General features: G+C 37.9%; 1 protein-coding gene across 14 annotated transcripts in view; it reads right to left on the bottom strand.

Moving 5' to 3' along the window:
• Positions 1–18,649, bottom strand: part of adgrl3.1 (adhesion G protein-coupled receptor L3.1) — a 191,157-nt gene that overhangs the window by 87,373 nt on the left and 85,135 nt on the right. For all 14 annotated transcript variants that reach the window (XM_077523786.1, XM_077523789.1, XM_077523790.1 and 11 more), the window contains exon 5: positions 11,189–11,298. In XM_077523786.1, coding sequence (XP_077379912.1) covers positions 11,189–11,298 — 110 coding nt within the window. The remainder of the gene's footprint in view (positions 1–11,188; positions 11,299–18,649) is intronic.

Raw genomic sequence — 18,649 nt, 5'->3', positions numbered from 1 at the left:
GAGAGCGAGAGGGAGAGAGAGAGAGAGAGAGAGAAATCAATTAAAAAAAAAAAAATTATAGGCTTTCTAATATCCAAAATATACCTAAAAACAAGATGGCAGTCTTCTTGAAAAAGTTGTAAGACAAAGCTGGCATATGCAAAAAGAGGAGGGGGTGTCGGAATGACAAATATCACACACTCTCGGGTGCCCATATAACACCTGCTGGTCGCACGCTGTAGATGGAAACCCCGTTGACATTGAACGACGACTGCAATTCAACTGCGCTTCCTTCATATCCTTCAAAAAACGGGAAATGCGCCCGCTCCAAGGTCGCCTTCCACAAAACGAAAATGGAGCGTCGGCAACAAGTGTAGCAAATGACACACCAAATGTCATACAAATGCCATTCAATTTGTTTTGCTGGTTCTTGTGTTCCCACATTAGCGGACCTTTCAGTCAGTGAGCTCATTGCAGGACAATTTCGAGATATCCCTCCTCGTGATTTCGAGGAAATACTGCAAAACGTCTCATGAATCACTGGCCTCATATTTTTGTGTTCAGAGTAAAGCCGATTAGTGGCACATATTGAGACCTTGAGGTTTTTTTTTTTTTTTCAAGGTTAAATGTAAAATGAACACCATTTCAAGTAATATAGCTTTGTGCAAAAACAAAAAAAATCGACACACAACAATTAAGTACTGTATATACTTATGTAATAGATAGTATTTTTAATTTGTGTGTATGTGCGTGTGCATGTCAGTGATTATTGATGGATTGGGTCTTGCAACTAAAACAGGAACATTTGATTCTGCTTTGTATCTCAAGAAGAGGCATCATGATGTCAGCGATGGAAAATTCCGCTACGGCTGCACCTGCTACGACACACAGCTCCTTTGGGGCACATTATTTTGCTTAATGCTGGAATTGAAACAGGAGCAGAAAATTGAGAAAGCCAATCCTAGTAAATAAGAGTAAATTTTAAAATCCCATTGATCAATATGACAATTTTATCAGATATGCCTTTATGTGTCCTGAAAAATATTTCTGATGCTGCATTTTTTTTAAGCTTTGTGTTTTTTTTATATTATTTTAAGTTTATTATTATTATTATTATTATTATTATTATTATTATTTCTTTATTTGTTTATTATTATTATTGTTATTATTATTTTACTTTTTTTAAAGTTTGACCTATAAAAGTTTACACAACACGGATTTTACGTACGGTTATATAATTTACAACGGTTCAGGAAAAAAAAAATCCACATGTTGCTGAACATAACGCTTTATTCATTATATTATTATTATTATTATTATTATTATTATTATTATTATTATTATTATTATTAATTTTATTTTTTCATTATTATTTTATTTTTTACTTTTTTTTAAGTTTGACCTATAAAAGTTTACACAACACAGATTTTACGTACGCTTATATAATTTACAACGGTTCAGGAAAAAAAAATCCACGTGTTGCTGAACATAACCCTTTATTCATTATTATATATTACTTATGATTATTATTATTATTATTATGATTATTATTATTATTATTATGAAAAAATGACAGTCGATTTGGAATAGTGCAAAATATTATCTAGAAAAGTTTATTGCTTAAAAAAAGAATCTGTCAAAATATGTTGACCAGTGTTATTATTTGTAAATTTGATTGAAATTGCATAGAATGCTGGCGCATGTAATGCTGCGTAAGATAAGACCTGTATTAGTTTCAAGTGGTGATCTAATTTACTTAGTTTGATGTTTTTAATGAAACTAAAAGAAAATTATTAAGACATAATATTAAAACACATTCACTGCCTTTGACAAGTATACTTGACAATTATATATTTTTTTGAGCGGGGATAATGGGGGAGAATCTTATTATGCTCCACTGTAAATGTCAATCTTGCAAACAACTTTGCTGATAGCCAGCCACTGGTAGATTACATCATTGGCCCATTCTATACGAAATAAACACAGTTTCAGAGTCCATGGGAGAAATTTTGAAATTTTCTAAAATGGCTGGTAGTGAATGAGTTAATATGATAAATTGTGAAATAATTCTAGAGAACTGCTGAGTTTAATATTGTTGCCCAATTTATTCTATTTTTCAAACACGCACGCACACGTACTTACGGGCAATGTTCACCTTACTTTGCAGCGGTGTGAAGATAATTAGCATTTTTATTGAAAACGTATGCTTTATTAAGGATGTATCGGACTGGGCCGAAAGACGGCGTGCGTCCGCGTGCGCATGTAATGTGTGTGTCGCCGCGGGGCACACGCGTGCGTGTGTTTTGTGTGTGTGTTTCGGCAGACGAGCGGTGACAGAAGCCTTACCACGATTATCTCTAATCTCCAATCAGCCTGCTATAGCCCAAGGTCAATTACGGGCATTTTTTTTTTTTGGTCTTTCTGACTTCATGATTATCTTATTTCTTTTCTCGGCCTGCTCTTCCTCACCTGACATTGTGCCATTTCATTCCCTGCTTTTCTACTATTTCTTCCATCCCGGAGCCTGTCCACCTCTCCGCGCGTCTTTTATCAGTTAATTCCCTATTTCTGCTCTTTGTCTGCTGGCCTTGTCTAACCTATTTCCCTCTATCGCTGTTTCGACTGTCACTCCGCCTCCTTCGCTTTCCTTCTGTTCCTTTGCTTCCTTCTTCCATCTTCCCTCGCCTGGTATTGAAAACACACGCGCGCACACACAAATAGGCCTTCTCATGTCATCATGATGGAGTTCTTCCAAGGGCCCAATTTGACAGAAGTCTTTAATTGGACAGACAAGAAGGTGATTTTATCTTTTAATTAGCTTTCCTTCCGCGCCAATCGCTATTGTTTAAAATAGACAGTGTGGGTATTGCATAACATATCACTGGCTTTTTTCTGATTAAATGGTAGTAGGCTAATTACTTCATAACTGCAATTGGAGAGCCTCTGTGTGATGATGATGACGCCGATGATAGAGATGATGATAGACATGATCACACGTGTTTCTCATGGATGAACATGAATGAAACAATGGAAGTCATTATCTGGAGGTTTTGTGTACTGTAGCGGAGATTAAGCATATCCATGCATCTCCAATTGTGCGTTGATAATATACCGTAAAATCCCGGGAATAACATGTACACGTGTACACCCTAAAAAAGCTTCTTCTTTTTTTCTGTACTTGTGTTTTGTAGTTAAAGGGATACTTGCCTCATTGAGCCATTTTCATCAGTAAAACGTTCATATTTTGTCCAGAAGTAATTTAATAAATAACTTCATTATTTTTTAAATACCTTTAAAATCTATTTTTCCCACTTGTTGTCGATTGAAGATGACATCACCTGTGCTGAGGAAGTAGGTAATGATCAATCATGGCTCAACATATTTGCGAGTATGTTCGAACATATTTCAATACTTTTGAACATATTTGCAAGTATGTTCGAACATATTTGAGAGTTTGCTCGAACGTATTTGCGAGTATGTTGGAAAGTAATTGCGACTATGTTTGAACATATGTGCGAGTATGTTCGAACTAGGGGTGTTTAAAAAAATCGATTCGGCGATATATCGCGATACTACATCGCGCGATTCTCGAATCGATTCAATTCAAATCTTTTTTTTTTTTTTTTTAAGAGCTCAGAATTGTTCATTCGGTAGTCTTACCGATTCAACGTCTTATCATCGTTGCCTTTTTTTTTTTTTTTTTTGTGTGTGTGTGTGAATCGATTTTTAAACTTCCATTTTTAATGGAAAAATATTCAACAAAACGTCTGACTTCGGGTTAGGATTCACACCTTGAGCATGGAAGAATGTTATATGAACGGAACATTAAGCCTTAATATTTTATTTTAATGCTGTTCAAACATGAAACAGATTACAACCTCTATAAGACTGAAATTTCAGATAAATAAATAATACATTTTCATATAAATCTTACACTCTACAAGCTTACTGATTAGTATTTTCTAAATTTGAATGAAAAAAAATCGCAACAATCGACTTATAAATTCGTATCGGGATTAATCGGTATCGAATCGAATCGTGACCTGTGAATCGTGATACGAATCGAATCGTCAGGTACTAGGCAATTCACACCCCTAGTTCGAACATATTTGAATACGTTCGAACATATTTGCAAGTATGTTCAAACATACTTGAGAGTATGTTCGAACATATTTGAATACATTCGAACATATTTGCAAGTATGTTCGAACATATTTGCGAGTATGTTCAAACGTATTTGCGAGTATGTTGTAAAATATTTGAGACTATGTTTGAACATATTTGCGAGTATGTTCGAACATATTTGCGAGTATGTTCGAACGTATTTGCGAGTATGTTGGAAAATATTTGCGACTATGTTCGAACATATTTGCGAGTATGTTCGAACATACTCGCAAATATGTTCGAACATATTTCAATACGTTCGAACATATTTGCAAGTATGTTCGAACATGTTTGCGAGTATGTTCGAACATACTTGCGAGTATGTTCGAACATACTCGCCAGTCAAAAATGTTTACTCCACATTGGTAGCTCTACGCTTCCATATCTTAACCTCCACTGAACCCTTGAAATGGAGGTTAAGAAACACTGCCTAGGTACTTGTTAACATCTAAACAATGAAAAATATTTGCTTCTTATTAAGCCCACCGTGTAATACCCACGCTCAATTTGGGATTAAAAAAAATGCCATAAAATCAGTGTTATTCACAAGATTTTACAGTAGATCTGTTTATTGGACCTGCACCGCTTCTAGCCAGTAAATAAAGTACAGCTGGCCAAATCTCGCTTGCTGGACTGGCATGCAACTGTCAAACACTCATAACGCAGAGGGCTGGGGAAAGCAAGAGCCAAAAACGAGAGAGAGCACTTGATTTTAGCTTTGGAAAAACGCCAAAATCCAGCAGAGCGGCGAAGACCGATGAGGAGTTGAGGAAGTACTTCAAGCCAAAAAGAGGGGTTGGGATGATGGCGCAAATTTCCCTGAAAACTCAACCGTACATAATGTAATTACCTGTTTTACAACCCACTTTGAGATTTGCTTACGGCATCCGCAGAGACGGGAGCGTACCTGCTGCTACCCTAACCTCGGGAGCCCAGGGAACGCGCACGCCGGCGTGAAGTGGCGTCTCATTGGAGCGACGCTCATAATCAAGCTCTGATTAACACCAGATGGTTTCAGAGGTGATCGCTAGGGGTCAAGTGTTCGCACGCTGCAAATGGAGCACTTTCACTGCGTTTAATGCATGGGGGGTGGTATGCGCTCCCTCGCCACAACTTTGGGTACACGTGCATAAGCTAAAGCCTCGTGTCGACTGTTTGGGGATGTACGTAGTAATCAATTCATTGATTGTTAAGATGTATGTCAATTGGATGGAAATCAGTATTGATTCATTCAGCAGACGCACTTTGAATTCAGTCTCAACTTGTGTGTGGTCCAAAGAAGAATAGAGTTTTTTTTGTTTTTTTGTTTTTTTTCCAGGTGGTAATTCATAAGCTTGGATCGGAAAAACACATGGTACTTCCTGCCATCCCTAATTTAAATCACCTTTTAACCTCCCACAATGGTAATTAAGGACAACTAACCAAACCGTATTTTCTATGTTCACTTTTTAAAACTCATTCACTCCCAGCCATTTTCACAGAAGCAGTCCCGTTCACTCCCGGCTGTTTTACTCGATTTTGACTGATTTTGCAAGGCCCACAGAATATTGTGTTCAATTGCTATAAAAGCATGGAACCTACCAAAAGAAAGATTAAAGTCTCTTTTTTCATCAGGAAAAAAAAAGTATGTTTCTATCTGTTTCCGTTTTGCAGCAATTAGCATTAGAAGAGAGCTAAGTTTCATCAGTTTTCACAAATCTATTTAAAATTCTAAGTAATTGAGCTTTTTTTCTACATGGCCCTGGTTGATCTCCTTCACTCTGCTGCCACCTTCTGGCCGTTTGTGGAATAACTACCATTTCTGCAACCTTCTGTATGCTCTAGCATAAAAAAAACAAAAAAACAACAAAAAAAACGTCTTTGGGACACTTAGAACGTAAAAAAAAACACGTATTTATACGTCATTGGGAGTAAATGAGTTAAAGTGAAAACTATATAAATCGAAGAATACAATATAAAAATACAATATTTAACTGCATTTTTTTTCGCTACAAGGCAGATGAATGACTGACTTTATGCAAAACAATCATTCACCAGCCAAATGTGGCTACCAGGAGACCACCGCTGAATAGTTTTGGAATTTTACTTATAGTATTGTTTGTGTTGGAATTCTAATTCATATTATTCTGCAAAGAATCACATTTTTGAGACCCTAAACGGGAACAAAAACTCCCCAAACTCTACACATGCATGGGGCCTGGCGAAAAATAAAATACAGTATTCTAAATTTGTCGTGCACTTGTACATATAGCCATATGCAAAAATGTACAGGAAATGAGTTTTGAGTATTTGAATACAGTTTTAACCCATTTTTGCTCATTTATAAGGATTATGTGACATGTGACTTCAAACTTGGACTGTACCATCTCAACACCTGGGAAACAGGAAGTCCACCATTTTGATGTACTCTGGAATTTGTTGTCATTTTTTGGCGTTTTAAAAGAAGTCATATTTTATTTAACAAACTTCTGTTACATAATTTCGCAGGTCGTTTTCAATTTTTGCATATTTCGTCTAAAGATGTTTAAGATGAAAATTCATTGACCACTTTTTCTTTTATAGCATGTTGTTGCCGTGGCGATGCATTATTTGCAAAGAAAAATGATGCTGATTTTGAACTGGTTCAAAGAATATTTATTTAGTTATTTCTTGTGATTTAAAAAAAAAAGTCTCAATAGCACCCACTACAAATATTTATTTTATTTTATTTTTTTATTAGTTTTCAGAGTTTTACTTTTTATTAGCTTTAGTTTTCTCAAAATGTTTCATTTTAGTTTAGTTTTCATTAGTTTTAGGGTAAGATTTAGCTTTTTGAGTTTACACTTAATTTGTACAAGATTAAAATAAAAACAATCACACTATGTATTGTGTAGTACAAATGTTAAAAACAGCCATCCACAAATTAAATACAGGTACTGTTTAACAGTCAACAGACTTTGAAATACGGTGCAGTGCATTAATACTGCCTCTATTCAAATTCAAATAGATCAATAAATCCCACCAGGGGGAAAAATGAATTCTTCACTTAGGATTTAAAACTATATAAAAAGTAAATGTTTTTAACAACCGAGAAAAGTGCCCTTACCAATTGGTTCAATTTAATTTTTGGGAGGAATAAGCTTAGTATTTTGTTGTTGTCATTTATAGTGGTGTTGACCTGCACCACATTACACTGAGAGCTATTTCTCATATTTTTATTCATGTATTTAAAGTATAGTCGCACGCATACATATTGTTGAATTAAGCTGACAGCGTCTGCAAAACAGAATGATCTTTATGAAGGCCGAATCGTTGATACAGCTCCTGTGTTGAATTTCATGAGATGCTGAATAAAGTAATCTGCTTTTAGATGTAAATATGAGCGACCGCCTGTTGGTTTTGCGAGTGTTTTTTGAAAGGCGTGAGTTTAAGTCGACTGACACGTATTTCACAAAAGGGCCCTCTTCCATTGATCTGTCTTGATTTACAGCAACAATTTGGAGATATTTCACTGCTTAATGTCTCGTAAAATTTATCTCGCCAACAAAGCCGCTGACAACATTGATTTGCTATGTCAAGCGCGGCGCCTTGATCAAAGACGGCTGGATCTTCGGACAGGAGTATCTTATTCAAAGCTTCAGACATTATTGCGCCTTTCAAGGAAAATAGATTTCATAAATATTTGAAGGATACAATACTCGGGATTGTTGTAGGGCGTTTGACAATGAGTCCTGCTAGAGGTAAAACAATGTGTGTAAGGTTGAGTGGCACATCCAATCGTCTATATAATAGTTTTGGGCTTCTTATTTCATATGAATAAAATTTACTTACGTGTATATACATCCATCCATTTTCTGAATTGCTTAGAAGATTAAAATTAAAAAGAAAATGTAAAAAAAAAGGCTTTATGGTTAGAGTTTATGGCACCACCCGTTTAGCATATACTTGACAGCCTATGAATGAGTTCCTATATTGATTTTTCTTTTGTTTGTTTGTTTGTTTGTTTATTGAACATATAAACAGCCATCCATCCATCCATTTTCTGAACCGCTTGCTCCTTACAAAGGTTGCGGGGGGTGCTGGAGTCTATCCCAGCCGGCTTCGGGCAGTAGGCGGAGTACACCCTGAACTGGTTGCCAGCCAATCGCATACATATAAACTAGGGATGGGCGAGTACGTATCGGGCCGATACCAGCCTTTTTTCAAGTACTCGAGTACTCGTGACCCCGACGAGTACAAGCGACCGATGCTTTGTTGAGTGAGTCCTCCTTGCCTGTAGCTATCGCTACCCTGCAGCAGTTTAACACCATGGCAAATCATTAGGACCACTTCCTGTTTTCGACAATAATGAACCCACGAGCGTTGGCGCGTGTTTGCGTTTTTCACCAAAACTTCACCGTTTTGGAAATACTTCAAAATTGACAGCCAACTTTACTTTCTGCAGAAGACTGATTATTTTTGTTTAAAAATATCTTTTAGTGATTTTTTTATTTTTTTTATTTATCAAAATGTACTACTGGTATCGGCACTTGGTATAGGTATCGGTGAGTAGTGAAGATCTGAGTATCGGTATAGGTATCAGTCTGAAAAAAAGTGGTATCGAACATCACTAATGTAAACATCTAAACATAGACAAGTACCCGAAAAGAAAATTTAAAATAAAGAAGATATATACAGTGATGAATGACAATTTACATGTTCAAAGGGAGTAGGAAGAAGTTGAAAAACTATCTGGTCCTACCACTTATTCTTTGTATCTTTTAACTTGTTTCATTATTAATACAATAGGTTACATTTCAATAAAAATATGTAATCCTGCTCATGTAGCGTATGTACATAAAATTCATAGTAATACATGATAACAATACATCCTCATACTCACATATACAATTTTCATTACACTCGTACTGGTACATTGAAGAAAAAAAAATACATTTTATTCACTCATGTCTGATTTAAATAATGCTCTTGAACTTTTAAACATTTTTAAACTCAGCAAGTGACTTGCATCTTTTCAAAACGTATTCCACAAATTAACACCTCTTACAGAAACACACCATAACTTAATATTTGTTCTTATTATTATTTTTTTTTGTAGACACTTATACCCCTTATGTCATAACGGCTCTAATTTCAAATAGCTTCTGAGTATTTTGGCAGAGTAAATTGTTGTAAGCTTTATACATTATTTGTGCTATTTTAAACTCAACCAAGTCATAAAATTTCATTGTGTTTAATTGAATAAATAGTGAATGTGTTGGTTCTCTATATTTTGATTGATTAGTAATTCTTATGGCTCATTTTTGCAGTTTGAAAACAGGGTTGGTATTTGCTTTATATTTGTTCCCCCAGATTTCCACCCAATAAGTCAGATATGGTAACAATAATGAACAGTATAATGTGTATAATGATTTTGCATTCGGGGCATCCTCAGTTTTAGAGAGTATCCCTATAATATTTGACATTTTCCTTTTGACATTTTCTATGTGTGACTTATAATTTAATATACTGGTATGGAATTTGTGTTGCTGATTTATGTGTCACACAACTAAAATGCATTCACATTGTGAGCAGATACATTCAAAGTGAACAAGATGAGCATCTGAGCAAAAACAACCACACTTCCACTTTTAAAGCTGTTCATGTGTGTCGAGCGCGCCCATGCATGGTCGGGCATTAAGCGGGTATCAGGTTGTGTTTCCATCTGCTCCAAAGAGGGCTCTGATAGTCATATTATTTAATCTGACGGTCATTCTAGACGGCAGGCAAGAGCCGTTTAGCCAGACATAATTGAATGCTTCAGAGTGGGCAATCACCTTGGCCGCTGGACGGACTTGGGTGTCAAGGCTCGCTCAGAAAAAAAAAAAAAAAAAAGACTCCAAAGAAGTATCTGATATCTGAAGCACTTTGGGAAACGTTCAAAGGACACACGTGCATTTGTGGTACTTTAATGGTGACATAATGCATTGTGACCGCAACCGGCTATTACTGAATTCTAAAACCAAAAAACGTAAGTCGCCCAAACAGCTGTTTTAATGTGTTCTCATGAAAATCAATTCTAAATAAACTGGAATAATACTTTTTTTTTTTTTTTTAATATATATATTTTTAGTTTTAATTTTTTTTTCTAGATATTCTTGCATAGCAGATTTTATTTTTTATTTTTTTGTATTTTAGGACTGAACAACGACTTGAATCAATAATTTATAATATATTTTTTAAAAGTTGCAAATGTGTGTGTTTGGAAAGAAAAACAGACATAGACATTTACTTATGGTAAATCTACAGAAAATTGTGAGTTTGACACTTAAGGGAAAAAAAAAAATAGAGTTTTACCAATGCAATGCTTCACATGAACAATACAATATAGATCTATTTTTCTCTTAGTAATATATTTTACATTTCACTAAAAAAAAATTAAAAAAAATTATGCTTTCGAACTCACTTCATACAAATCCAAATTGATGTTGAATTCAGTCATTATTCAATTATTTTTGTTCCAACAAAGAGCGACCTCCTAATCTAATGTTGCACTGTCGTCTTGTTTATGACATATGGCAAAAATCAAATCTGGTGTGTGCAAGCTACTTTTAAAACCTCTTGTGCTAGAAAATAAAGCACGGATGGAATCCATTCACAATTGCTCCATAAAACTAAAACAGAAGTTGTGGTTCAAACTGTGCAATTGGACAAACCCTCAAAGCTTAAATGTGACAGGAAACATCAAGGACAAATAGATGTCTTCAAACCGCAAGGCTTTCCTTTGAACTCCCAAACATTTGCTGAGCCGAAAGCTGGAACCCAGATTTGGAAGAAAGTATGTTGAAAGAAGAAGTCAAAAGAACGTTTCGCACAAGTCCCAGGAAAGTTTCACTCCAGTGGATACAACCTCCCAGACTGTTATCGCTTGGTCAAAGGTCATGTGACCATCTGTCATCATTCAGTGTCTCATACTTCCCTCCCTCAGACTTTTCCCAGCTAGCACTAGGTCATTCTCATATATATATAGGTTAGGTTAGTTCAATGCAAAGAGTAACAAATGGAAGTAGAAAAGAAAAATACTTACTGTAAGGAACACATTCATACTGGACTTCCAGGTACTTGTACGTTCCGGGACAAGGATCTGGGAAAACATCTGGGCCGGCCACCACAGCGCACTGGGTACGATTGTTGCATCTACACAGAGAAGCCAACACATACCGTACATGTAAACAAACATTTGCAGCAGACCTTGACATAGTGTTAAATCAGATGTATTGCAAGCACGCAAACAATATAACACATCAGCAAACACACGATGCATGAAAAGGCACTTTAAATTGACAATAATGCACAGAGAATGGCTTTGCTGGTCATACTCGCAAATATGTTTGAACATACTCGCAAATATGTTTGAACATACTCTCGCAAATATGTTCGAACATACTCGCAAACGTGTTCGAAAATAGTGGCAAATATGTTCGAACATACTCGCAAATATGTTCGAACATACTCGCAAACGTGTTTGAACATACTCGCAAACGTGTTCGAACATACTCGTAAACATGTTTGAACATACTCGCAAATACGTTCGAACATACTCGCAAATATGTTCGAACGTACTTGTAAGCTACATGCTACAAAGTTAGCATACCTTCCCATAATGCCACGGGGTATTTGCGCATGCGCGAGTGAAAACAAAACCCCATTTTTTTTGGCATTTGGGCCACATTACCAACTCATTAGAAAATTAAGTAAACAGTGTTCATTCGTAATGTTTACGATTTATTATGTCTGCCGTGCATGATTTAGGGTCGTCATTTTTTGCCCCATAATGCAACAGGGTATTGCGCTTGCGCAGTTGAGTACCACAGCATTATGGGAAGGTATGCTAACTTTGTAGCATGCAGCCGACAAATACATTCAAACATATTTGCGAGTATGTTCAAACGTATTTGTATGTTCAAACATATTTGCGAGTATGTTCAAACATATTTCAATACGTTCGAACATATTTGCGAGTATATTCAAACATACTCGCCAGCCAAAAATGTTTACTCCACATTGGCAGCTCTATGCTTCCGTAATTTTGGATAGTCTATACAAGCAAAACACACAAGCAAGACGAGCTTCTTCCACCCTTTTGGATTGTGTGCGTGTCTGTGCGCAGAAGCAGTAACGATAAGTTATGGCTTTAAGAGTGTTTTGACACACACTACAGATAATGAATTCCAATTATCAAGGGGGGGGGTGGGGGTGGGGGGTATGTCTCCTATGACATGAGAAAAGTAAGTATTGCTCTCTCTTGTTAACACAGGTTCCAAAACGCACAGCACACTTTGTATATTTACTGTGTAGTCTTTTGGCATACTTGTATTTGTGTCACTATTGAAACAACATTTTGAAAGGGCAAATATGACCTTTTAAATGCTGGTGTTTGCATTAAAATGTTTGCTAAAGCCATTTCTCACAAACACGGATGATTTGTAGGCTAGTTGGATTTTTATTGTCGGTACATACATCTCAATGGGAACTCCTGCTCTTAAAAATAATTAGCCAAACTATTTTGAAAGAAAAATGTGCACAACTTGGAAGAAGAAGACCTATTTTCAGGCAGATGAGGAGGTATTTCTTTCCTCTAGTGAGAATTTTCTTTCAATTAGTACAACTGTTCCATTCCTCAGTCTTTCCCTCTGTGCACCTGTCAAACAGGCGACATTTACATTAAAAACATTCTGATTTCTCCCATTGAGATATTTTTAATGAGCGTGTCAAACCCGCCTCAAGTCTCTTCTGCTACAGTGCCATAGTGTCATTTGCATATAATGAAATATGCATGAAAACTAATTTAATTTTGACTTCAATATTCACGTAGAACACACTGAACTATTATCTGGGTATGAGAAATCATCCCGGATCTGGTTTGCGTTTGTTACTGACGGTCGCATCCCCGCTGGTGTTCTCGCACTCTAAACAGGTCTAAAACTCGTATTTGTTGCAATGTCTGTCATATTCTAATAACAATACCCTCCAGTCCTCACGCCGCTCACCCTCCCTTCTTTTGTCTCGCATCTCTGCTTTTTAATTTCTTGCCCCGGTGCCTTCATCATCGGTCACCTGTCACCAGTGCAAGTTGCAGACTGCGCGCGTCTAAGTGTGTATGTGTATAGTGACGTTGGGGGAGGGGGCGGGGAGGCACACCATTGGAATTTGGCGGAGAAGACCGACTGATTGGACTCGAGTGATCGGCCCACAAAAGTGAAAAAAAAAAAAGTCTTGTTTAACGACCTGCAAGCTGAACAAATGTGTGTGTAGATATGATGGCAGCAATTGCATCAACCTGTTGAACATTTTACCACCAGTTTGATAGCTAGTTTTACGATATGGAATGAACTGATTTTAGTCGAGTAACTCATTTGCTCCCAAAAACGTAAAAATATGTTGCCGCTCAGCCCAGGTTATGTGTCCTGCAAATGGCATGCACTGCTGTCATGATCCCGAGATCGAAGTTGCGGCAGGTTAATACATGCTTTCCATAAATGTTATTTGCGTCATGGAAACTACATGTGGCTATTTGAGCTGGCGTTAGTGAATTAGACGCTGTATATCAATGAGTCTCATTTGCATCGGGGTGGGCATATTTTGCGTCAAATGTATGCAAATTTACATACGCTCAAATAACACCGGTGCACCGTGGCACAATCTGGTTGGCAGCGCTCTTAGTGACGGATTTCCCCGTCTGCGCGCGTTTAGTGAATTAGGCGCTCCCGGATTGTTACATTTTTACCGGTTAGCGTTGTAAAAAGGCGACGCAAGCCTTTTGTGAATATTCCCCTCAGAGCCCGATTTTCATGCCCAGTGCAAGTCTAGCGCAAAGCGCATTCTAACTGGGTGGAGATTTCTTTCTTTTGGTATTTTTGCTAAGACTAGCGCAGATAGAAGCGTGTTTTACCGCTATGCATCTTTGTGGGAGGGAAGACAGTCGACTCCCGGCCAGTCTGTGTTGGAAGCCACAGATAAAATACATGAAATGTGAATTAGCTAATTCAGTGGCTGTTCTTTATAAAGTAAATGATTTCCTAACTAAAGCCTGGTTCACATATAAGGATTTTTCAAATATTAAAAGATTTTTTTATCTTTGTCAGATGCTACACATAAAGATAAAAAATCAGACATTGAACAGCTTTGGTCGTATTATGTGTAAAGTGCCCAGATAATCTCATCACAGCTCCCTCACAAACATAAAAATTATCATCTCAAAACTGGTCAAGATTCCAGTCCTCCGTGAGAGACCTCTCGCGTGATTATATGTGATCGAATCAAAACTTGGGGGGAGGGAACTCCTTTTTTTTTGGAAGTAATGATGGTGTTTTGCAGACTACTTCTCCCACGAGCTGGTCCTCCATGGAAGAGTTTTGGAATTAAGCATTAAAAAGAAAAGAAAAACTATGTGCTTCTGGTCGGTATGCGCGCACTTCCGTCTTTTTCAGTTAGGGTGCCTCTTCATTGGCTACATTCCGTTTGACGTCACAGTTGGTGGCGCAAGCACAGCTCGGCGTCCCCGCCGACGTTAAGATTTTTGTCGTAAATATTGAACATGTTCATTATTTAAGATTGTCGGCACCGACTGTTTTGGACCCGATTATCGGGACAAATCCACTCTTAACACATCTCACATATAAAGATAATCTTATAAGATAATCGTGTAAGACAAAAGATTGTCGGGCGTTTGGTGTCCTTGGTCGGGAAGGGGCAATATCGGGACAAAAACAGCCCGACTCTCTTTCTGTGTGAACCAGGCTTAAGAAAGGTTTTCATGTGCTCTACTCTGTTTGTGTTTTCTTTTCTGGGTTATGTATAGAGCCGAAATAAACTATTCATTCATTCATCTCGAGTCAAGGAAAATAAGGGTCAAAGTGCAGATGCACATAGCACAAGGCTTTATAGAGCAAAAGATTTCATATGGGCATACATATTTCATCGGTTTTAGTCTTTCAGTTGTCTTACTTTATGCTAGCGAAATTGAAAAAGAAAACAGGATTTATCCTTTTTTTTTTTTTTTTTTTTAACTCAGAATGCAATCACAGCTGACCCGCATTAAATCAGCAATAATGCAGAAGAAATAGAAGATGCAAATATCTTTGACGAGAGCAAAAAGGGAGAATTTCAAATGAATGTGAGCATGTTTATTCCTGCTTCTTGACAGCTCAGGTCCTCGAACTTTCTTGGCTGAGTCATAAAACACTGAAGGTTTCTGACTACTATTTTAATTAGAGGGTATAGAGCAAAGATTTGACATAATCTTTCCTGCTTGCTCCATCACTCTGCGCTATCACTCCTTCCTTCTCTATTTTTGTCTGCACCATCTTCCTTCATCTCTCTCTTCTCCACATGCCGTCTAAGCCAAGATCATAAACCAATTTCTCTCACTGCCATTGCCTTTATCCTTCCTGCCAGAGAATTATTCTTCTCCCTTTCCCTCGTCTTTGTCTCTCATTCCATCTGTCTGTTTATCAGCCTTAAACTCACTCTGCGGCAGCTTCCGTACCCAGATATGTTTGCTCGACTTCCTATTCGCTGTTTCTTCCTGGCCCGCAGTGTGTCCTCCTTAATATCTTTTGCGTTCCAAATCTCCCCCGGAGCCTCATCTACAGTGCCCCCCCTACACAGCCCCCTCGTTCCCTCCATCTTTAGTCAAGCTTGTGCTGACGTCACAGTTCAGTCTGAGCCAGTTGTCTGAGTCATATCCCAAAAAGACTTCCTTATGCCCCCCCCCCCACACACACACACACACTTCTTATCTCCTAATGTGTTCATCCAGCAAAAATTCATGAGTCGCGCTTTGCCCTTGTGATGAATTTAGTGTGCGCACATGTATCCGCCTTTCTTCAGCATTCTTTCAACAGTGGAAACGGCTCTATCTGTTCCTCCCGTGCTTTGCCTGGTGTTGGCAGAAAAGCTCCCCCTTTTTTTTTTTTTTTTTTTTTTAATTAGCATGACCACATCAAAACAAGGCAGTGGCCTGGATTCAGCCTTGCCTGCTGGCTTTCTTCCCCGCAACACACACAAACAAACTAGCAACAAAGCTGAGCTGCGGCAGACAGGCGAAGACGGAGCCGCGCTTCCGCAATGGGTGCTGCTGTTGTTATCATCTGTGATGTTTTTTTTGTGTGTTTTTTTTCACTTTGTTTGGCAGGCCTCCCTTCACTCCGTCTCTGCCTCGCTTCCTCACATGAACATGACTGACTAATGATTTGATGAGGCTGACGGAGCTTCTGATGGAACGCGCACGTGTGCGTGCAAGCGTGCCCATGTTTGATGCATGCGTGTGTGCGCGTGTGGTGAAGGGGGTAGCAGATTCAAAATGGAATAAATATTTGTGAGCGTGCACGTGTGCGTGTTGGTGTCAGCTTGCAAGTGTGCGCCCGCTTGAGTGCAGATGTGTTGAAGAACTATATAATTACAGCCTAAGTGAGAGCTGGGAGCTAATCCTCACGAGTTGAAAGAGTTGTCTGAGTCTGTGACGCACAAAGTCTTTGGAATCAACATTGAAATAGAGCACAGTATAGACACGCTAAACACATAGCATGGAGTCGAGCAATTATATACTTGCTTTTGCTTCTTTTCCATTGTAAAGTATTGGCGCAACTCTGCTACCACTGTGAACAACTGAGAAAACCACCCCGTATCGAACGCAACAGTAGGAACGAGACACGCTAACAAACAACAACAATGGAGAACAAAGATCTCATATGAGTGCAACAAAACTTAATATCCATCCATCCATCCATTTTCTTGTCCGCTTATTCCTCACAAGGGTCGCGGGGGCTGCTGGCGCCTATCTCAGCTGGACTCGAACCGGAGACCTCAGAACTGTGAAGCGGACGTGCTAACCACTCGACTACCGTGTCGCCCAGAACTTAATATAATTACTATTATTATTATTATTTTAAGTACTAGCTTATTTAGGGTTGCCACCTTTCTCATCCCGAAATAAGGGACAGGTGCACGGCACGGTGCCATGGTGGTGTGTGAAATCAGTGTAAATTCTGATTAGATTCGAAATGGACAAAGTTTGTACATTCCCTTTAATCCTTACTGCAGGCCATCATTATGTAACCTCATAAAAAAACCTTAAAGAAACCACAATTTGCCTCTTTATCCCCACCAAAAAAACAGGTGCAAAAAAAAAAAAAAATGAAATGCAAAAGAGGAGCGTGGCTCACCAAATTTACACTACACTACACATTATTATTATTATTATTATTGTTATTATTATTATTATTATTTTCTAGCCACTTACGCAGTATAAGCCGCGACAACAAATGCACGTGACGATGCCTTGTCTTTGGAATGTGGGAGGAGACCGGAGTACCCGGAGAAGACCCACACGGGCACGGGGAGAACATGCAAACTCCACCCAGGAAGGCCGGAGCCTGCACTCGAACCGGAGTCCTCAGAACTTTCTAATAAAATATTTCTAATAAAATAACCAAAATCAAATGACAACCTCCATTGGTCTTTTTTTTTTTTTTTTTTTATAACAGAGCCCCACACATAATGATAGCAAGTACAGAACCCCACATCCACAGGAGCACAAGAAGAACACACACATTTGCCCATTTACTGATCTTCGGAAAATAGGTACTCAATACTTCACTTTATAATGAGCAGGCCAACACCAATGTGATGTATTGCATTCAGAGATTGTTAGCAGGGAGACGTGTAACACAAGTCGACACCCATTACTTGTTTCCTTCCACTGGTGAAATTACCAAGAGCTTTATGTCCTGCTGTTTTACACACTTTGTATCTGTGCTGTTTGTGTCGTAACTGCTCTTTATATGGTACCATTAAAGCGGCATTATGTAGCAACTGTACCTTAAAATAAGGTTTTGAATTAGAGAGAATAGTGTTTGACTCCATAACCGGAGAAAATGATATTGAGCATCCTGCAGAGGCAAACGGTGCTAAAGAAAAAAAAATTAAGTATGTTTTGTTGTTGAAATATATAGCTCAGAATTTGTATTAAAAATGCAGGCAGACAATAAAGTGCCAAACTTACTTTTTCAAATAGCACAACACCAAAAAAGGTGAATACATCATTATTCAGTGTTTATGATGCTTTTCAGGAGTGCTACATGCATATTCCTGAAACAGTCTTTCAATAATTTCATATAGGGTAGATACATGTCACATGTCTAAGTTGTGATTATCTTAAATTATCTTATCCACCTTTTCTTCCTCAATGTGATCAGGGGTCATATAGCAAATTGTGAGCTGAGATGAGTGCCAATTAACCACTTTGCACACCCCAAAGTCATTTTACTATCTATTTTTAAACACATTTCTTCCAGATAAAAACCCTAGCAGTGATCTGTGTGGACTTGGTAGGGGATAGATCAAGGCATCTTTTTTCTGTTTAACTACAACTTTGCAAACATGTTAGTTTGGGGCAACATGTCACGGTCATTTTGTGGTTAATTGTCACATAGGCCAATGAAAAATGCACCTATGACAATTTGGTTTACGTATGCCAAAATTGCCG

Source organism: Festucalex cinctus, chromosome 6 (assembly GCF_051991245.1).
Source record: "Festucalex cinctus isolate MCC-2025b chromosome 6, RoL_Fcin_1.0, whole genome shotgun sequence".
NCBI lineage: Eukaryota > Metazoa > Chordata > Actinopteri > Syngnathiformes > Syngnathidae > Festucalex > Festucalex cinctus.
This window is presented reverse-complemented; position numbering and strand designations above follow the sequence as displayed.